Source organism: Cydia pomonella, chromosome 27 (assembly GCF_033807575.1).
Source record: "Cydia pomonella isolate Wapato2018A chromosome 27, ilCydPomo1, whole genome shotgun sequence".
NCBI lineage: Eukaryota > Metazoa > Arthropoda > Insecta > Lepidoptera > Tortricidae > Cydia > Cydia pomonella.
Genome location: NC_084729.1, coordinates 5268204 through 5282029, shown reverse-complemented (window position 1 = coordinate 5282029; position 13826 = coordinate 5268204). Strand labels below are relative to the sequence as shown.

Genomic DNA, 13826 nt, shown 5'->3' with positions numbered 1-13826 from the left:
CAAGTTTGCGCGCTGGCAACGTCTAGGAACGCCACAGACTATATACTTGAGAAAGAGGGCTAAGTACCCACATACATCACACAATCAAGTTTTGCCAACCCTAATAATTGCTCGTTGCAACGCTGAGCCGAATGGAGCGTCCGAAAGGTCCACTGGTATCCGGAACCCATCCACCCCTTCCCAGAAAAAAGCTTATAAATGGCTTAGTCATCTATCGAAAAGCCCCAACGATTGGCTATCCCTTTGAATTGCTTACCCGTTCATTTGACTTAGCTTTAGGTAGGGGTTTCCATTTCAGAGATACCGCTAAGATGAAAGGGTATCCCTTATTTCAGAGATACCGCAAAAATGAAAGGGTATCCCTTATTTCAGAGATACCGCTAAAATTAAAGGGTATCCCTTATTTCAGAGATACCGCTAAAATTAAAGGGTATTCCTTATTTCAGAGATACCGCTAAAATGAAAGGGTATCCCTTATTTCAGAGATACCGCTAAAATGAAAGGGTATCCCTTATTTCAGAGATGCCGCAAAAATGAAAGGGTATCCCTTTCCTAAATCAAAAAATCCTTCACATTAAACAAAAATAAGCAATATTTGATTAAATTTTTACTAAGAGAAAGTTGAAAATGCCATAAGCGTTATAATTTATAATCGAATACCCCTTTAAGAGGTTAGCGCTTAGGAACGGGTATCAGTTTACCCGTATTATGAAACGCTTAAAAAGCCAAATCAAAGGGTTTTAGTTAGCAACGGCTTTGGTAAAGCAAAGCCTTACGAAATACTCCTTCCAAAACCCTCGAACGGGATACCGGACCGGTCCCTAACTGGTATAAATCAAAATTTTAATGTCTGGGATGTAAAAATGAGGTTTAGTATTGGAATAGGCTAGATGACATTTTCTATTAATAGTCACTATCGATTTATGGCGTTATTCATAAACGCGTCACTGGCCTAAATTAGCTATGAATCGTTAATCTTTATCTGTCATTTTGACTTCTGTATTTGTCAGAAAGGGATAAAATATAATTTAACTAAATCAGGCCCGTAAAGTTTTATGAATAAGGCGGTTAGTTTTTATACGGATAGTGTCTCAAGTGAGTCGTGCCGAGGCATCGCTCACACTTACTGGTGCGCTTCGAGTCAAGTTCATATCATAACTAAACCAAAACTTAAAAAAAAACTGAATACTTTCTATTCTGTATTTGGCAGACATGGGATTTAATAATGTAAATGTCTATTACAGGTATTGCTGAAGTCCCTGAAGCTGAAATCGCTAATGATCTCGGTGGAGCCATGCCAGTTGTTGGTAAGTTATATTTAAAACAAACGTGGAATTTCCGTCTCTTTCTGCAGGGTTTGCTTTCTGAGTTTGATCGTATTTCTCTCCCCAATATAACTATTAAATAAATAAAAACCTACGCTATTCATTTTATCCCAACATCATTGGGAAAGAGTTGGTACTCCTCAAACTGCTGGATCGATTTCTATGAAACATAGCTAACAACCACCGCGGGAAAACTTGCTTTCGTGTAATAAAACCGCATTGAAATCGGGCCATCCGTTGGAGAGCTAATGCCACAGACAGATAGACATATGCGTCAAACATATATCACCCCTATTTTTGAAAATGAAAATCTTTATTTCAGGCATATAGATAAATACCTTAAAATTAGCATACATATTGTAAAAATATATTTTACAGTACATATGGGGCTACTTTATAGCACTAGTGCGAGAAGTAGCATATTACGTTACTGTGTCGAACATTTAAAGGGCCATATGTACTGTAAAACGTTGTACGATACATGTGCGAATAGGTAATTCGCAACTCGTGTCGATTTAAAACACTCCCTTCGGTCGTGTTTTAATTTATCGCCACTCGTTTCGAATTTCCTATTTTTCGCACTTGTATCGTAATGTACTATTTTTTAAATCAAATTATTGCGATGCATTACGCAACCCCGCAGTCTCAGGGAGCCGGCCTCGGAACCGCCGGAACTTGACACCCTTCGGCCAAAACTCCTCCTTGTTGAAGGTCGCTAGACGTTCAGTCGGAACGCTCGCCACAAACGAGTTAAAATTCGCATTGTGTCGGGATTCCAACTTCACGACCCTCAGGATGAGTCCCGACTGTACTCTCACATACTTTACGATGTCATACCTTCGTAAGGTAATGTAGACGGGATACATACAGCAGCGTCGACGGTGTTGCAGGGCGCAGCAAATGGTTGGGTCCAGTACGGTACCGCACCGATTCTGACGAGCTGGATGGTTTTTTCGTCGGAGGTTAAAAGGAATTGTTTCGCGTTTATTTGTGTCATTTACTCATAAAGGGTGGTATGTCAGGCGGTAAGTATTTTTTTTACAGTACATATGGTTCTACTTTCCCGCAGAGTGCGGGAATGAGCACTTTCCGTGCATATGTTGAAACTTTAAAGAGCCATATGTACTGGTATATATAAATAGGTAATTCGCAACTCGTGTCGATTTAAAACACTCCCTTCGGTCGTGTTTTAATTGATCACCACTCGTTGCGAATTTCCTATTTTCTACACTTGTATCGTAAATAACTATTACAGTACATATGGTGCTACTTTCCCGCACCCGTGCGGGAATGAGCAATCTGTGCATATGTTGAAACTTTAAAGAGCCATATGTACTGTAAAACGTTGTACGATACACATGCGAATAGGTAGTTCGCAGCTCGTGTCGATTTAAAGCCACTCGTTTCGAATGTCCTCTTTTCCGCACTTGTATGGTAAATAACTAATGTAGCTCTATAATTGCATATTCTTATCTTGGTTTACAATTTTTCCAGAGGGAGGTGATTTCTACATAGCAGCGTACCCATACAACTCAGCTGAACCTGGTGACCTGGTGTTCGAGGCAGGAGAGAGGATCGAGGTCATGCGACGAGACGGCGACTGGTGGACCGGACGTATAGGCAACAGGTACCTTATGTCGCGGCTATAAGGTTTTCTTTTACAGAGCAGGCTTGGTAGGTTGGCTTGGCAGACGGTACATGTTAGCAGCAGGTACCTTATGTCGTGGCAGTAAGGTTGATTGTTACATAGCAGCGTACCCAAACAACTTAACTGAACATGGTGACCTGGTGTTTGAATCAGGAGAGAGGATCGAGGTCATGCGGCGAGACGGCGACTGGTGGACCGGACGTATTGGCAACAGGTACCATATGTCGCGGCTATAAGGTTTTCTTTTACAAAGCAGGCTTGGGAGACGGGACGTATTGGCAACAGGTACATTATTTCGTGGCAGTAAGGTTGATTGTTTTATAGCAGCGTCCTCATACAACTCAGTTAAACCAGGTGACCTGAGGTTCGAGGCAGGCGAGAGTAGACAGGACGTATTGGCAGCAGGTACCATATGTCGCGGCTATTGGGTTTTCTTTTACATAGCAGGCTTGGGAGACGGGACGTATTAGCAATAGGTACCTTATGTCGTGGCTGTAAGGTTGATTGTTACATAGCAGCGTACCCATACTACTCAGCTGAACCTGGTGACCTGGTGTTCGAGGCTGGATAGAAGATCGAGGTCATGCGACGAGACGGCGACTGGTGGACCGGACGTATCGCGGCTATAAGTTTTTCTTGTACATAGCAGGCTTGGGCGACGGGACGTATTTGCAATAGGTACCTTATGACGCAGCTATAAGGTTTTCTTTTAAACAGATAAACTGTACTTTATGTTGTTTCCTCTTTTGCACTCCGAGACCTCAGTTATTCTGGGCGCTAATGAAGTAAGTTTTTCGGTACCTAGGGTCTATTTGTAAGGCTTCTATTTTCATTTTCAATTGTGTTTTTTTTTTTTTTTTCTTAGTACGCATGTGTGTGTGCGTTAGTGTCAGCATTACTTTTTAGGGTTCCGTACCAAAACTGGACCCTATTACTAAGACTCCGCTGTCCGTCCGTCCGTCCGTCTGTCACCAGGCTGTATCTCATGAGCCGTGATAGCTAGACAGTTGAAATTTTCACAGATGATGTATTTCTGTTGCCGCTATAACAACAAATACTAAACAGTACGGAACCCTCAGTGTGCGAGTCCGACTCGCACTTGTCCGGTTTTTTTTAGAATACTTTGTAATTACCTGTGAGTTCCTGTAATTGGCTTTCTGTTTTAATCTTGTTGTCCTATTGTAAGTTTATAGCTAAATAAATATCAGGCTTGGGAGACCGGACATATGCCCAACCGGTATACCGCGGTACAGTCAGCTTCAGAGAAAAAGTATGGCATTTCACAGTGCACAGTGCTACCTACTTTAGCTGTAAATTTTGTAGCTACAATATTATCTTCTCTTCCTTCCTTTGTGATGACTAATTTCGGCAACGTTAATCTTTCAGGACCGGTATCTTCCCATCCAACTACGTGACAAAAGACGCTACGACGACCTCGGAACCGATCGCGCCCATACCGGAGGCGGTGGAACCGGACCCGGAACCGGAACCGGAACCCGCGCCGCAGCCCGCGGCGGTCACACCGGTGTTGCCCACCGAACCGGTACAGGTAGGACTTTAGATTCCCATCCAACTACTTAATGTAAATGTAGTAAAGTCATATGTAATAGTTTGGACCCGGGTACGTCCTTAAACTACGTCCAAAAGAGAGGTATGGGCATTGTGAATGTCATCTGGCTTTGTGTGGTAGGGCACAGCCAGTGGATGTCATTCCAGATCTAGAGCAGAGCCCAACTGGGGAAGTACCTCCACCTTACAAAAAACAGCAGCCAAATAACACTAGACCCTACTCATAGTGTTGTGTTCCTGCCGGTGAGTAAGGTTGCCAGAGCTTATCGAGGGGGGGCGAGTTTAGGGTCGGCAACGCGCATGTAACTCCTCTGGAGCACACCCGACTTGAAGATCTTGACGCCAAACGCCAGCTCCGAAAAACTCAGCCCAAGCCCTCCTACCATTACACATACAACGCAAATGGGTAGCTCTACTGTGATTCGTGTTGCCGGACTTTTAAAACAAAATTTGGATTTGCAAGCCACGTCCGCGCCCATGCACGTAATAGTTAAGACCGTTTTATTTGTCAAGATGTCGCCGTCGACGGATACGTCTGGGAGGACATCATCATCATATAAAAAAAAATTCTAATATATGGGAGAGGACACTGAATTCTGTAACACAGATTTTCACATAGCTCATAGTAAACACCCCTATAATGGAACAGGCACCAGTGATGGGATGGTATAGACAAATCCTGTAAAACAAGTTTTTACCATCAGCAGTGGCAGCATGGTTCCATTTTTATCGATTGTTACTATTCCCGTCACTTTCGCACTTACATACTTGTTAGAACGTGACAGGCATCTTAGCCCTACAGGTTTTAAACGCTAACAACATTTTACCATAAACAAGAGCCAAAGAGCTGCTGAAGTTTAATTTTTCATTGATATTTGTTAGTTTGAAAATTAATGGCGCCATACATCCCATGAGTGGAGCAATAAAAACACAGTTTTAATTGATTAATAATATTGAAACCAATTGCAGTAGCTTTCATTAAATACATAGAAAACATAGAGGACGAATTGGACATTCCACTTTAAAAAAATAAAGCGGTAGACAATTTACAAATGTCGGTGAAATATCAAAAATACTCCAATTTTTCTCTTAAATGTCCCATGATTGGTGCTGTTAACATACTAAGACACACATGTGAGCTGTAGACCTCACGGACTCCATAGCTCCGCCATTTTGTACATTTTCAAAAACTCAATCGACAATAAAATCTAAGTATATAATTATGAATTATGCTCACAAACTTTCATGAGAATTATGGAATATGCTCACAAACTTTCATGAGAATCGGTTGAGAAATGCGACCTGTAGAAGAGAATATCCGGACCTCCGGATATAGAGGGACAACCGCGTCACGTGACAACGCTGTCACGCTTCTCTTTGCTTAGAACTACTAATATCTGTGACCAAAGACATTTCAATGCAGGAGAAAGATTCGACGTGCGGTACGCAGCCGCAGTTGCGGTCCTAATTAAAACCATACACACAAAAATTACCATGCTACGTGTAATCGGTCTTGTCATCATTTTACTATGGAAATATTCCTTCGTATCTACGAATCAATTAAGGTTATTTCACTTAAGAAACTCCACCGTTCTTATCACCTTTCTATCCCCGCACCGCTCGCCGTCGGCAGGCTGTTCATCCTCACACCTAGGACCTAAATGGTCGCGTACTGTGCGGTTTAAGAGGAACTTCCTCCCGCGGACGCTTCGAACGTGGAATGAGCTCCCTGCCGAGGTTTTCCCAAGGATCTACAGTATGGGGTTCTTCAAAAAAGGAGTGTACAGGTTTTTAAAGGGTCGGCAACGCGCATCTAATATCTCTGGTGTTGCAGGCGTCCATAGGCTACGGTGACTGCTTACCATCGAGCTTGTATGCTTGTTTGCCAACGACGTGGTATTAAAAATAAAGCGTCACAGAAGACAAGTGTTCAATTCGTTTTAGAAACCTTTTTTTTTCAGGAGCAAAAATCCTCCACGCCAATCTCGTCAGAAGTGGCCGCCATTACCGACAATGCGTCCGTGCCGCGACCAGCGTCGGCCGCTCGGCGAGATTCTGGTCGCGATTCTGCGACTGGACGCAGGAAGGCCGAGGTGGCTCAGGCTATCGCTGCGTATACCGCTACCAGGTTTGTCTTACCAAAGACAATTTGAAATAGAGGTGGATTGTCAAAGTAAACTTTGTAGCCACAGTAAAGCGGCATCTTTTCGAGTGTTGGCGCCATACCTTTGGCCTATGCTCTATTGAATGATGCTACTCTTTGATAATTAACACATATCAGTGAAAGAATAAGGATCAAAAGTTCTAAAAGTTTTAATCATGTGTCGAAAGATGGCAGTAAATTTACTGTGACTGTAAAGTATATTTTGTCAATGCACCTCTATTTCAAATTCTCTTTGGTCTTATCAACTAATGAAATAACTAAAAAGGTAGTTTAGATTTTTCAAATGATTTCTGCCTGTCATAAAACAATAACAATCAACACATTGTTATTTATGAATAATCTATAAATTCCACTATAAAGTGACTCAAATAAAGCTATAAAAGTAAAGAACCCAGGCTCAAATATTATTTTGATGGGATTTTCAGTTCTGGACTCTAGTTTTTTTGTAATTTTTTACACTTTAGCCCTTTTACAATGAACTATTTTTGACAATTGTATGCCAACTCGAATATAATTGTTGGTTTCAGCGCCGAACAACTGTCCCTAACCAAAGGCCAACTCTTGGTGGTCCGTAAGAAGGCTGACACCGGTTGGTGGGAGGGAGAACTACAAGCTAAAGGTCGCAATAGACAAGTTGGCTGGTTCCCTGCTAGCTACGTCAAGGTATAACATGCTTTATGGTGTTAGACTCATGATCGCTTGCTGCATCCCTGCCTCCGTCGAGCCATGATGTAGTACTTACTTTATCTGACGAAAGGCCGTTGGTGGTGTTTAAGAAGGCGCTTAGTGGGAAGGACAATTACAAGCTAAAGGTCGCAAGCAAGTTGGCTGGTTCCCTGCTAGCTACTTCAAGGTAAAACATGTTTTACGTTTTAATACTTAAGCTTTATATAGCTTGGTAGTCCCCTGCCTTCTGTCGAGCTTTGATGTAATTCTAACTCTATCTGACTGAAAGCCAACTGTTGGTTATTCGTAGGTTTAATATGCTTTAAGGTGTAAGATATACGATATTAGGTCACTTGCTAATAGACGTATTGATATGGAGGCCTGACGCAGTACTAACTCTATCTGACCAAAGGCCAACTCTTGGTGGTCTGTAAGAAAGGCGGGCACTGATTGGTGGGAGGGAGAACTACAAGCTAATGGTCGCTATAGATAAGCTGGCTGCTGCCCTGCTAGCTACGTCAAGGTATGCTTTATATCGTGAGACTTAAGATTTAAGATCGCTTGCTGGTTCTCTGCCTCCTTAGTTGAGCCCTGATGCAGTACTATCTGACCAAAGATCAATTGTTGGTGGTCCGTAAGAAGGCAGGTTGGTGGGGGAGATAACGACAAGCTAAAGACATTAGATAAGTCGGCTAGTTCCCTGCAAGTTACGTCAAGGTATAACATGCTTTATGTTGTAAGACTTAAGATCAGTATGTACTCTATCTGACCAAAGGCCAACTGTTGGTAGTTCGTAAGCAGATACCGATACTTTCTCTCCTATTACGATCGAAAGAGCTCGCGATTATCAGTAGAAGTAACACAAATATTTATAAATTAAAAATAATATATGTTTGCCTCCTCTTTTTTCGTACGGACGGCTAAAGAATGGAATGCGCTCCCGCCATCTGTATTCCCTGATAAATATGACCTCGGTCTCTTTAAAGCAAGAGTGAATAGGCTACTACTTTTTTTTATTATTATTATTTCCTTTATTTATTTTTGGTCTTAGGCTAGGTCATTTATAATATGAATATAAAAGTAAAATATAAAAACACTCACAAAACAATACAAAATATATATAAACACATTATAAAAAACCTAACCTAGGGTGCCGCCAGCAGCGGGGCAGGGCCCAAGCTGCCGGTGGTCAGGGCCGCAGAGAGAGGAACCGGCGGACTATCCGCGCCGTGTCCAAGATCACCGCCTTCTGCATCTGACCCTTGATCCAACCACCATATTATTATTATTATTATAACATTAAAATATAAAATATGTGTACTACAAAACAAAATATTCGCCAAACTGCGAGACAGTTTGTTGGCGATGAGCTCGCTCGTTATACTTATAAAAAGGTCCATAATTTTGCACTGTCCTACCGTACTGAACCGGTGAGCTCTATCTTAGGCCCTGTCTTCACTTTCCATCAGGTGTGACAGTAGGGAGGATATGCCGATTCCAGCTCACTTTAGGTATTTATCTCCCCCTCCCCCCCCCCCCCCCCCCTCACCCCCCCCCCCCCCTCATCCCCCCTCACCCCCCCCCCCCTCAACCCCTCACCCCCCCCCCTCACCCCCTCCCCCTCAACCCCCTCACCCCCCCCTCACCCCCCCCCTCACACCCCCCCCTCACCCCCCTCTCACCCCCTCTCACCCCCACCCCCCTCACCCCCCCTCCCCCCTCTCACCCCCTCTCACCCCCTCAGATAAGAGAGAGAATAAGTTAGATTTAAAATATGCATATATATATTTATATGTTTATATATTGGCGCTACTTTGTATGTATCTGACGCCACAGAGCACGTGTACGCGTCAAGGTCCAGGTCGATGGCATCGGCTTGCTCCAGGTGCGGTTGGTTTTGGAGCTTGTGGTCAACAAATATATGGACTTTGTACTTTTCCAACTGCCCAATAAGTTTGTTTTAAAATATGCATACGGGCATATTTGCAAGAGCACATAATATAGAGTGGTTAAAACCGGATAGAAAAATGTATATTTTCTTGAATACCTGGGTATTCGATATTTATCCAGGTACTAGTCGTAATGTTAAACATACATGTTTTTACTTACATTACGGGATGTTTCATGTTAATCTAAAAGTTGTAACTATTTCTAGTTACATCTGGTAACATTTACATCACACTTTTTAGAAAAGGGAGTTTCTAAACCTAAGTATGTCGTTAACTAGCAAAGTCGAGTATATCTGTATGTGAATAATAAATAAATATCGAATATCCAGGTATTCAAGAAAAATACATTTTTATATCCGGTTTGTAACCACTCTATATTATGTAATAGGTATTTTTTTAGCTGACCTAATTCCGATTCCTGGTACTGGTGAACTTATTTATACCACGTCGGTGGCAAATACTGTCCGCCTGATGATAAACTGTCACCGTAGCCTATGGATGCCTGCACCTTTAGAATTGTTACACGCGCATTGCCAACACTTTAAAAACCTATACACTGCTTTTTGAATTGGGAATGGGAAATTTCCTATAGCTCGTTGAACAATAATGTGGAGAAATGATCATGTATGCGCAGGTGTGTAGATAGATAGGTATACTGAAATAAAAAAAAAGTTTAAAAGTGAATGAGTAATTATTTATTTACCAATAATTTAGCTATTTTACAATGTCCCCATGCAAGGGTTTTATTACCATTGTTCAAAATGAATCTCTTTTCATCTTTACCACAGAGAATTTTCTTTCTTCTAATTTGAGTGTACATATTGTGCTTATCACTAATCAAATTATACATGTTATCATAGAGAGTTTTACTCAAGTCTAAACAGGTATAGTATTTATTAAAATTTAACCTACGTACAGCAGCGGCGTTAACACCTTTGTTTTTTTTTATACATTTAATTTCGTTATTGTCATCCGAGTCTAATATATACGCATACATTTTTGCCCTTAACCCAACAAATTCTCGTATTATTCTTCCATTGTTTTCGTCCTTCATCATGCCCACAACTTTTTTATTGACTTGTGGTAAATTATATACGTTGTTTTGAGGCAAATCTGAAGTGTCAAATCTGCTTTGCAAGTCAGGTTTAATGTCTTCGTAAAAGTTATCTGTTTTGATATGATAAACAAAAGAGTCGGTGTCCGTGTATAAAAGGCTTACATTGTCACCGTATTTATTTAACATGTAATCATAGTGGAAGTTGTACATGATTTGTTTACTCAAATCTAATACACTAAAACCTACATAAATAGGTTTGTCGTATACAATTATGGTTTTGTTCATTTGCACAGCTACCAGTTCTTCAGAGAAAATAGAGGCACTGTGGAAATTTGGTCTGGAAATGTAACGATCGAGACCATATGTAGGTTTTGTTCGTTGCTTATGTTCGCTGTGCAAAGTATCCCACTGTTTACACAACTTGACATCAACCCTTTTCTCGACATTTTCAATAGTTTTCCCGAATATGGAGTTATTCATGAGTTTAAAGAAATCTTTTTCAAAACTGTTTTTAGCTTGGACTCTCATTTGCGAATTTAAGTCAATATATGATTTTAGCCAAGATGATTGATTGAAAGTGAGAATTCTATGAATTTTCTTACAAATTAACCCTTTTTCAATATATAGTTTGAGGTTAGCATAGTGCACAACATAATTGGTTTTGTTATCGAATGTTAGCAATAACTTTTTAATTTTACCCTCAATTGGTAGTTTGGTTTCAGCACAGAAAGGGTAATCATTATGCAAGTCATGTAAGCTATGTGGATACTCCAAATCTACTTCCAATATATATCCAACATCAGAGTCTATCCGTTGTGTTGATATATCAAACAGTTTAACCTCGTCTTCACTCATCCACCTAAAGTTATCGATTGGAAGCGGGCGTCGCATGGCATCACCGTAAAGATTATTTATATCCAAATAGATGATAAAACTGCTGTCCTGATTCACGTCATAATCATGCATGAATATATTATTGGCCTTAGCATAGCGGTTTGAAGCTTGACAGACACCACCTCTTATACCTTTCTTTATAAATTGAATCATTTCATAGTCCGTAAACAATTCTAGGCATACTTCGGTATGTTTCAACATGGCGTCCCAACTCAAACCGGGTGCAGTGACATATTGACACGGATCTAATTCATACGCACCTATACACACTTGTCTAAAGTTTTCAAACACTTCAGCCAATAATAGAACATCTGTCTTTAAATATAAGTCACAGTATTCACCCAGAGTTGTAATATTGAACGCATCCCAAACATCTTTTGCATGTTGGTAATCCTCATCGGAAATATTTAAGTCCGTGAGGCTGCTATAGAAGGCGGCCTGAGGGGGTAGCGCAGTTTCCTCAAGCCGCCTCCAGTCACTTACATACTCGTAAGGGAAAACTCCCTTACGCGTATGTAACTTCATATATTTCTCACGTTCGTAACAATTATCGGATGGTGGTAAGAAATTTGGTAGTATTTTGAATTGGTCCTGTGAAAGGTTTGAAACTAGTTTATCCAAGCTACTTGACATGAATTTATACGAGTCGACAAACCTTAGACTGTATTCGTCAATCCTTAAATCGAATGAAATATATTTTTCCTTGTTAATGGGAATGCAGGTTAACTTTCCCTTAATCTTGGCTAATTCCTTAATGAATAGATGACAATCGTAACCGCTCAAATTGTGAAAGACGACTGGTATAAACTTTGGTAATTGGTAATTCAAATTACATGAATTGTGTGTTTTGCCTCTAATATTACCCGTTAAATGACAATGATCAATTACATAAGCTTCATCATCTCCAATTTTTTTCTTGCAAATATGACATATATTGGAGGATGTGTTAGCACCGCTGCTGTCGCTGTAATTTTTTTTGGTGGTACGACTTTTTGCAAGATTTTTATAATTCTATCAGCGTCTTCACGAATGCTCTGTATAAATTTCTCCACACAATCTTCACCGCGATAGATAACAAATTTGGATAAATTATTGTCATATTCACAATGAATATAATAGGAAAAACTACATGGCACATGTTTATGGGTGTTACAAGTAGCACTTGTAGTATTAGACTTTTCATTAGCTAATGGAACTAAAATCGATTCAAAGTCACCATAAATTACAAATGGCACTTTCATTTTATTTTTATAATTTTTGAAACGTAAGTATTTATTATTAGGCTTAGGTAGCTCTACAAGTGTCTCCCCACAACCAATTGCTCGGTGTCGATCTAGTTTATTTTTATTTGCAAAGGGGTGTAAACACCCATCACATATCCATGTTGTTTTTCCATGCTTACTAATTTGCGAACTCACTAAACGAGACAAATTTTTAATCCAACAATAATGTGAAACATCACCTCTCTCAAAATATAACAAATTTACATGATTTTCGCAAGACATTTTCGAAATACGTAGAGGTACAATAGTCAGACCCCTGTCATCCCTTTTCTTATCTGTATCAATACCATATACATTAACACTGATTTTATTTAATTTTTCAAACTTTTTAATGTCCGAGAGACAAACCGGATCTTTTATACCTGTCACGTTAAAAATGTCTGTATAATGTGGGTACGATGAGGGACGATCACTGTTTTTATCAACTGGATAGAGAGCACTAATGATGGCCCAATAAAAACACTTGTTATCACGATTTTTCACGTTAACACATGCATTCTTCGATTGCACCTCGGGTGGCAGTGGTATATATGTAGATCCTTTGAGTGGTTGATATTTGTTAACGTTGACGTTGAGAAAACTCAATCTTCTCGAGACCCCAACCGCTGTCCCTTTCGTCGAAATCTTCACATTTTTTGGAAATACACAAGGATATTTGTTCAAAATACGATGGAAAATCCATACAGTCTTTATGCAGAGCCACGTTTTTTGTGTTGAATGACTTTAGATCACGTATCACTTCACCTTCAGCATTGGTTTTCACAAAAGTACCAAAGAGTTCAACATTTATTTTTACATGTTTATGTGTTTTTAGTTCAATGGTAATCAGCTTTTCAAGCGTTTCTCCAATATTCAACAAATACATTTTAGGATCCAAAATGTCTGCACTCCCATTAATCCGGTATGTAATTATTCTGCACTTGAAGGCACTGTCAACAATGTAAACAGCACCGTCGGCAGACTTTTCTTGTGCACAAAGCAGGATGTGGCGGTCACTTTCCGAATGAGATATCAAACAGTTTGATAATACATCTTCGTTACAAAAGTTGCAATGATGTAACAACGCCATGGTTCAATTCACTCGCTCAGACAACGGTACGGTCGTGCCGTGAGGCGGGCTGCGGGCAACTAAGTGAGTTGCATCATGCCATGCGCTGGCGTCTGCGGTGCGCGGCGAAGCGGGGAAGGGGAGCCTGGCCGGCGACGCGCCATGCGACGCCCACACATGATTTGCACGTGTCGACACAGAGTGACTCATTATTGCATCATCG

The 13826-nt window shown here is 40.6% G+C and overlaps 1 protein-coding gene across 3 annotated transcripts in view; it reads left to right on the top strand.

The window, feature by feature from the left end:
• The window catches only part of LOC133532404 (intersectin-2-like), a 53473-nt gene that overhangs the window by 24049 nt on the left and 15598 nt on the right, over positions 1-13826 (top strand). For 2 of the 3 annotated variants that reach the window (XM_061871048.1, XM_061871046.1), the window contains exons 20-24: positions 1245-1307; positions 2820-2952; positions 4360-4522; positions 6504-6670; positions 7234-7369. In XM_061871048.1, the coding sequence (XP_061727032.1) occupies positions 1245-1307; positions 2820-2952; positions 4360-4522; positions 6504-6670; positions 7234-7369 (662 nt within the window). Of the gene's footprint in view, positions 1-1244; positions 1308-2819; positions 2953-3140; positions 3188-4359; positions 4523-6503; positions 6671-7233; positions 7370-13826 lie in introns of all 3 variants that reach the window. The other variant, XM_061871047.1, reaches the window with a different exon arrangement.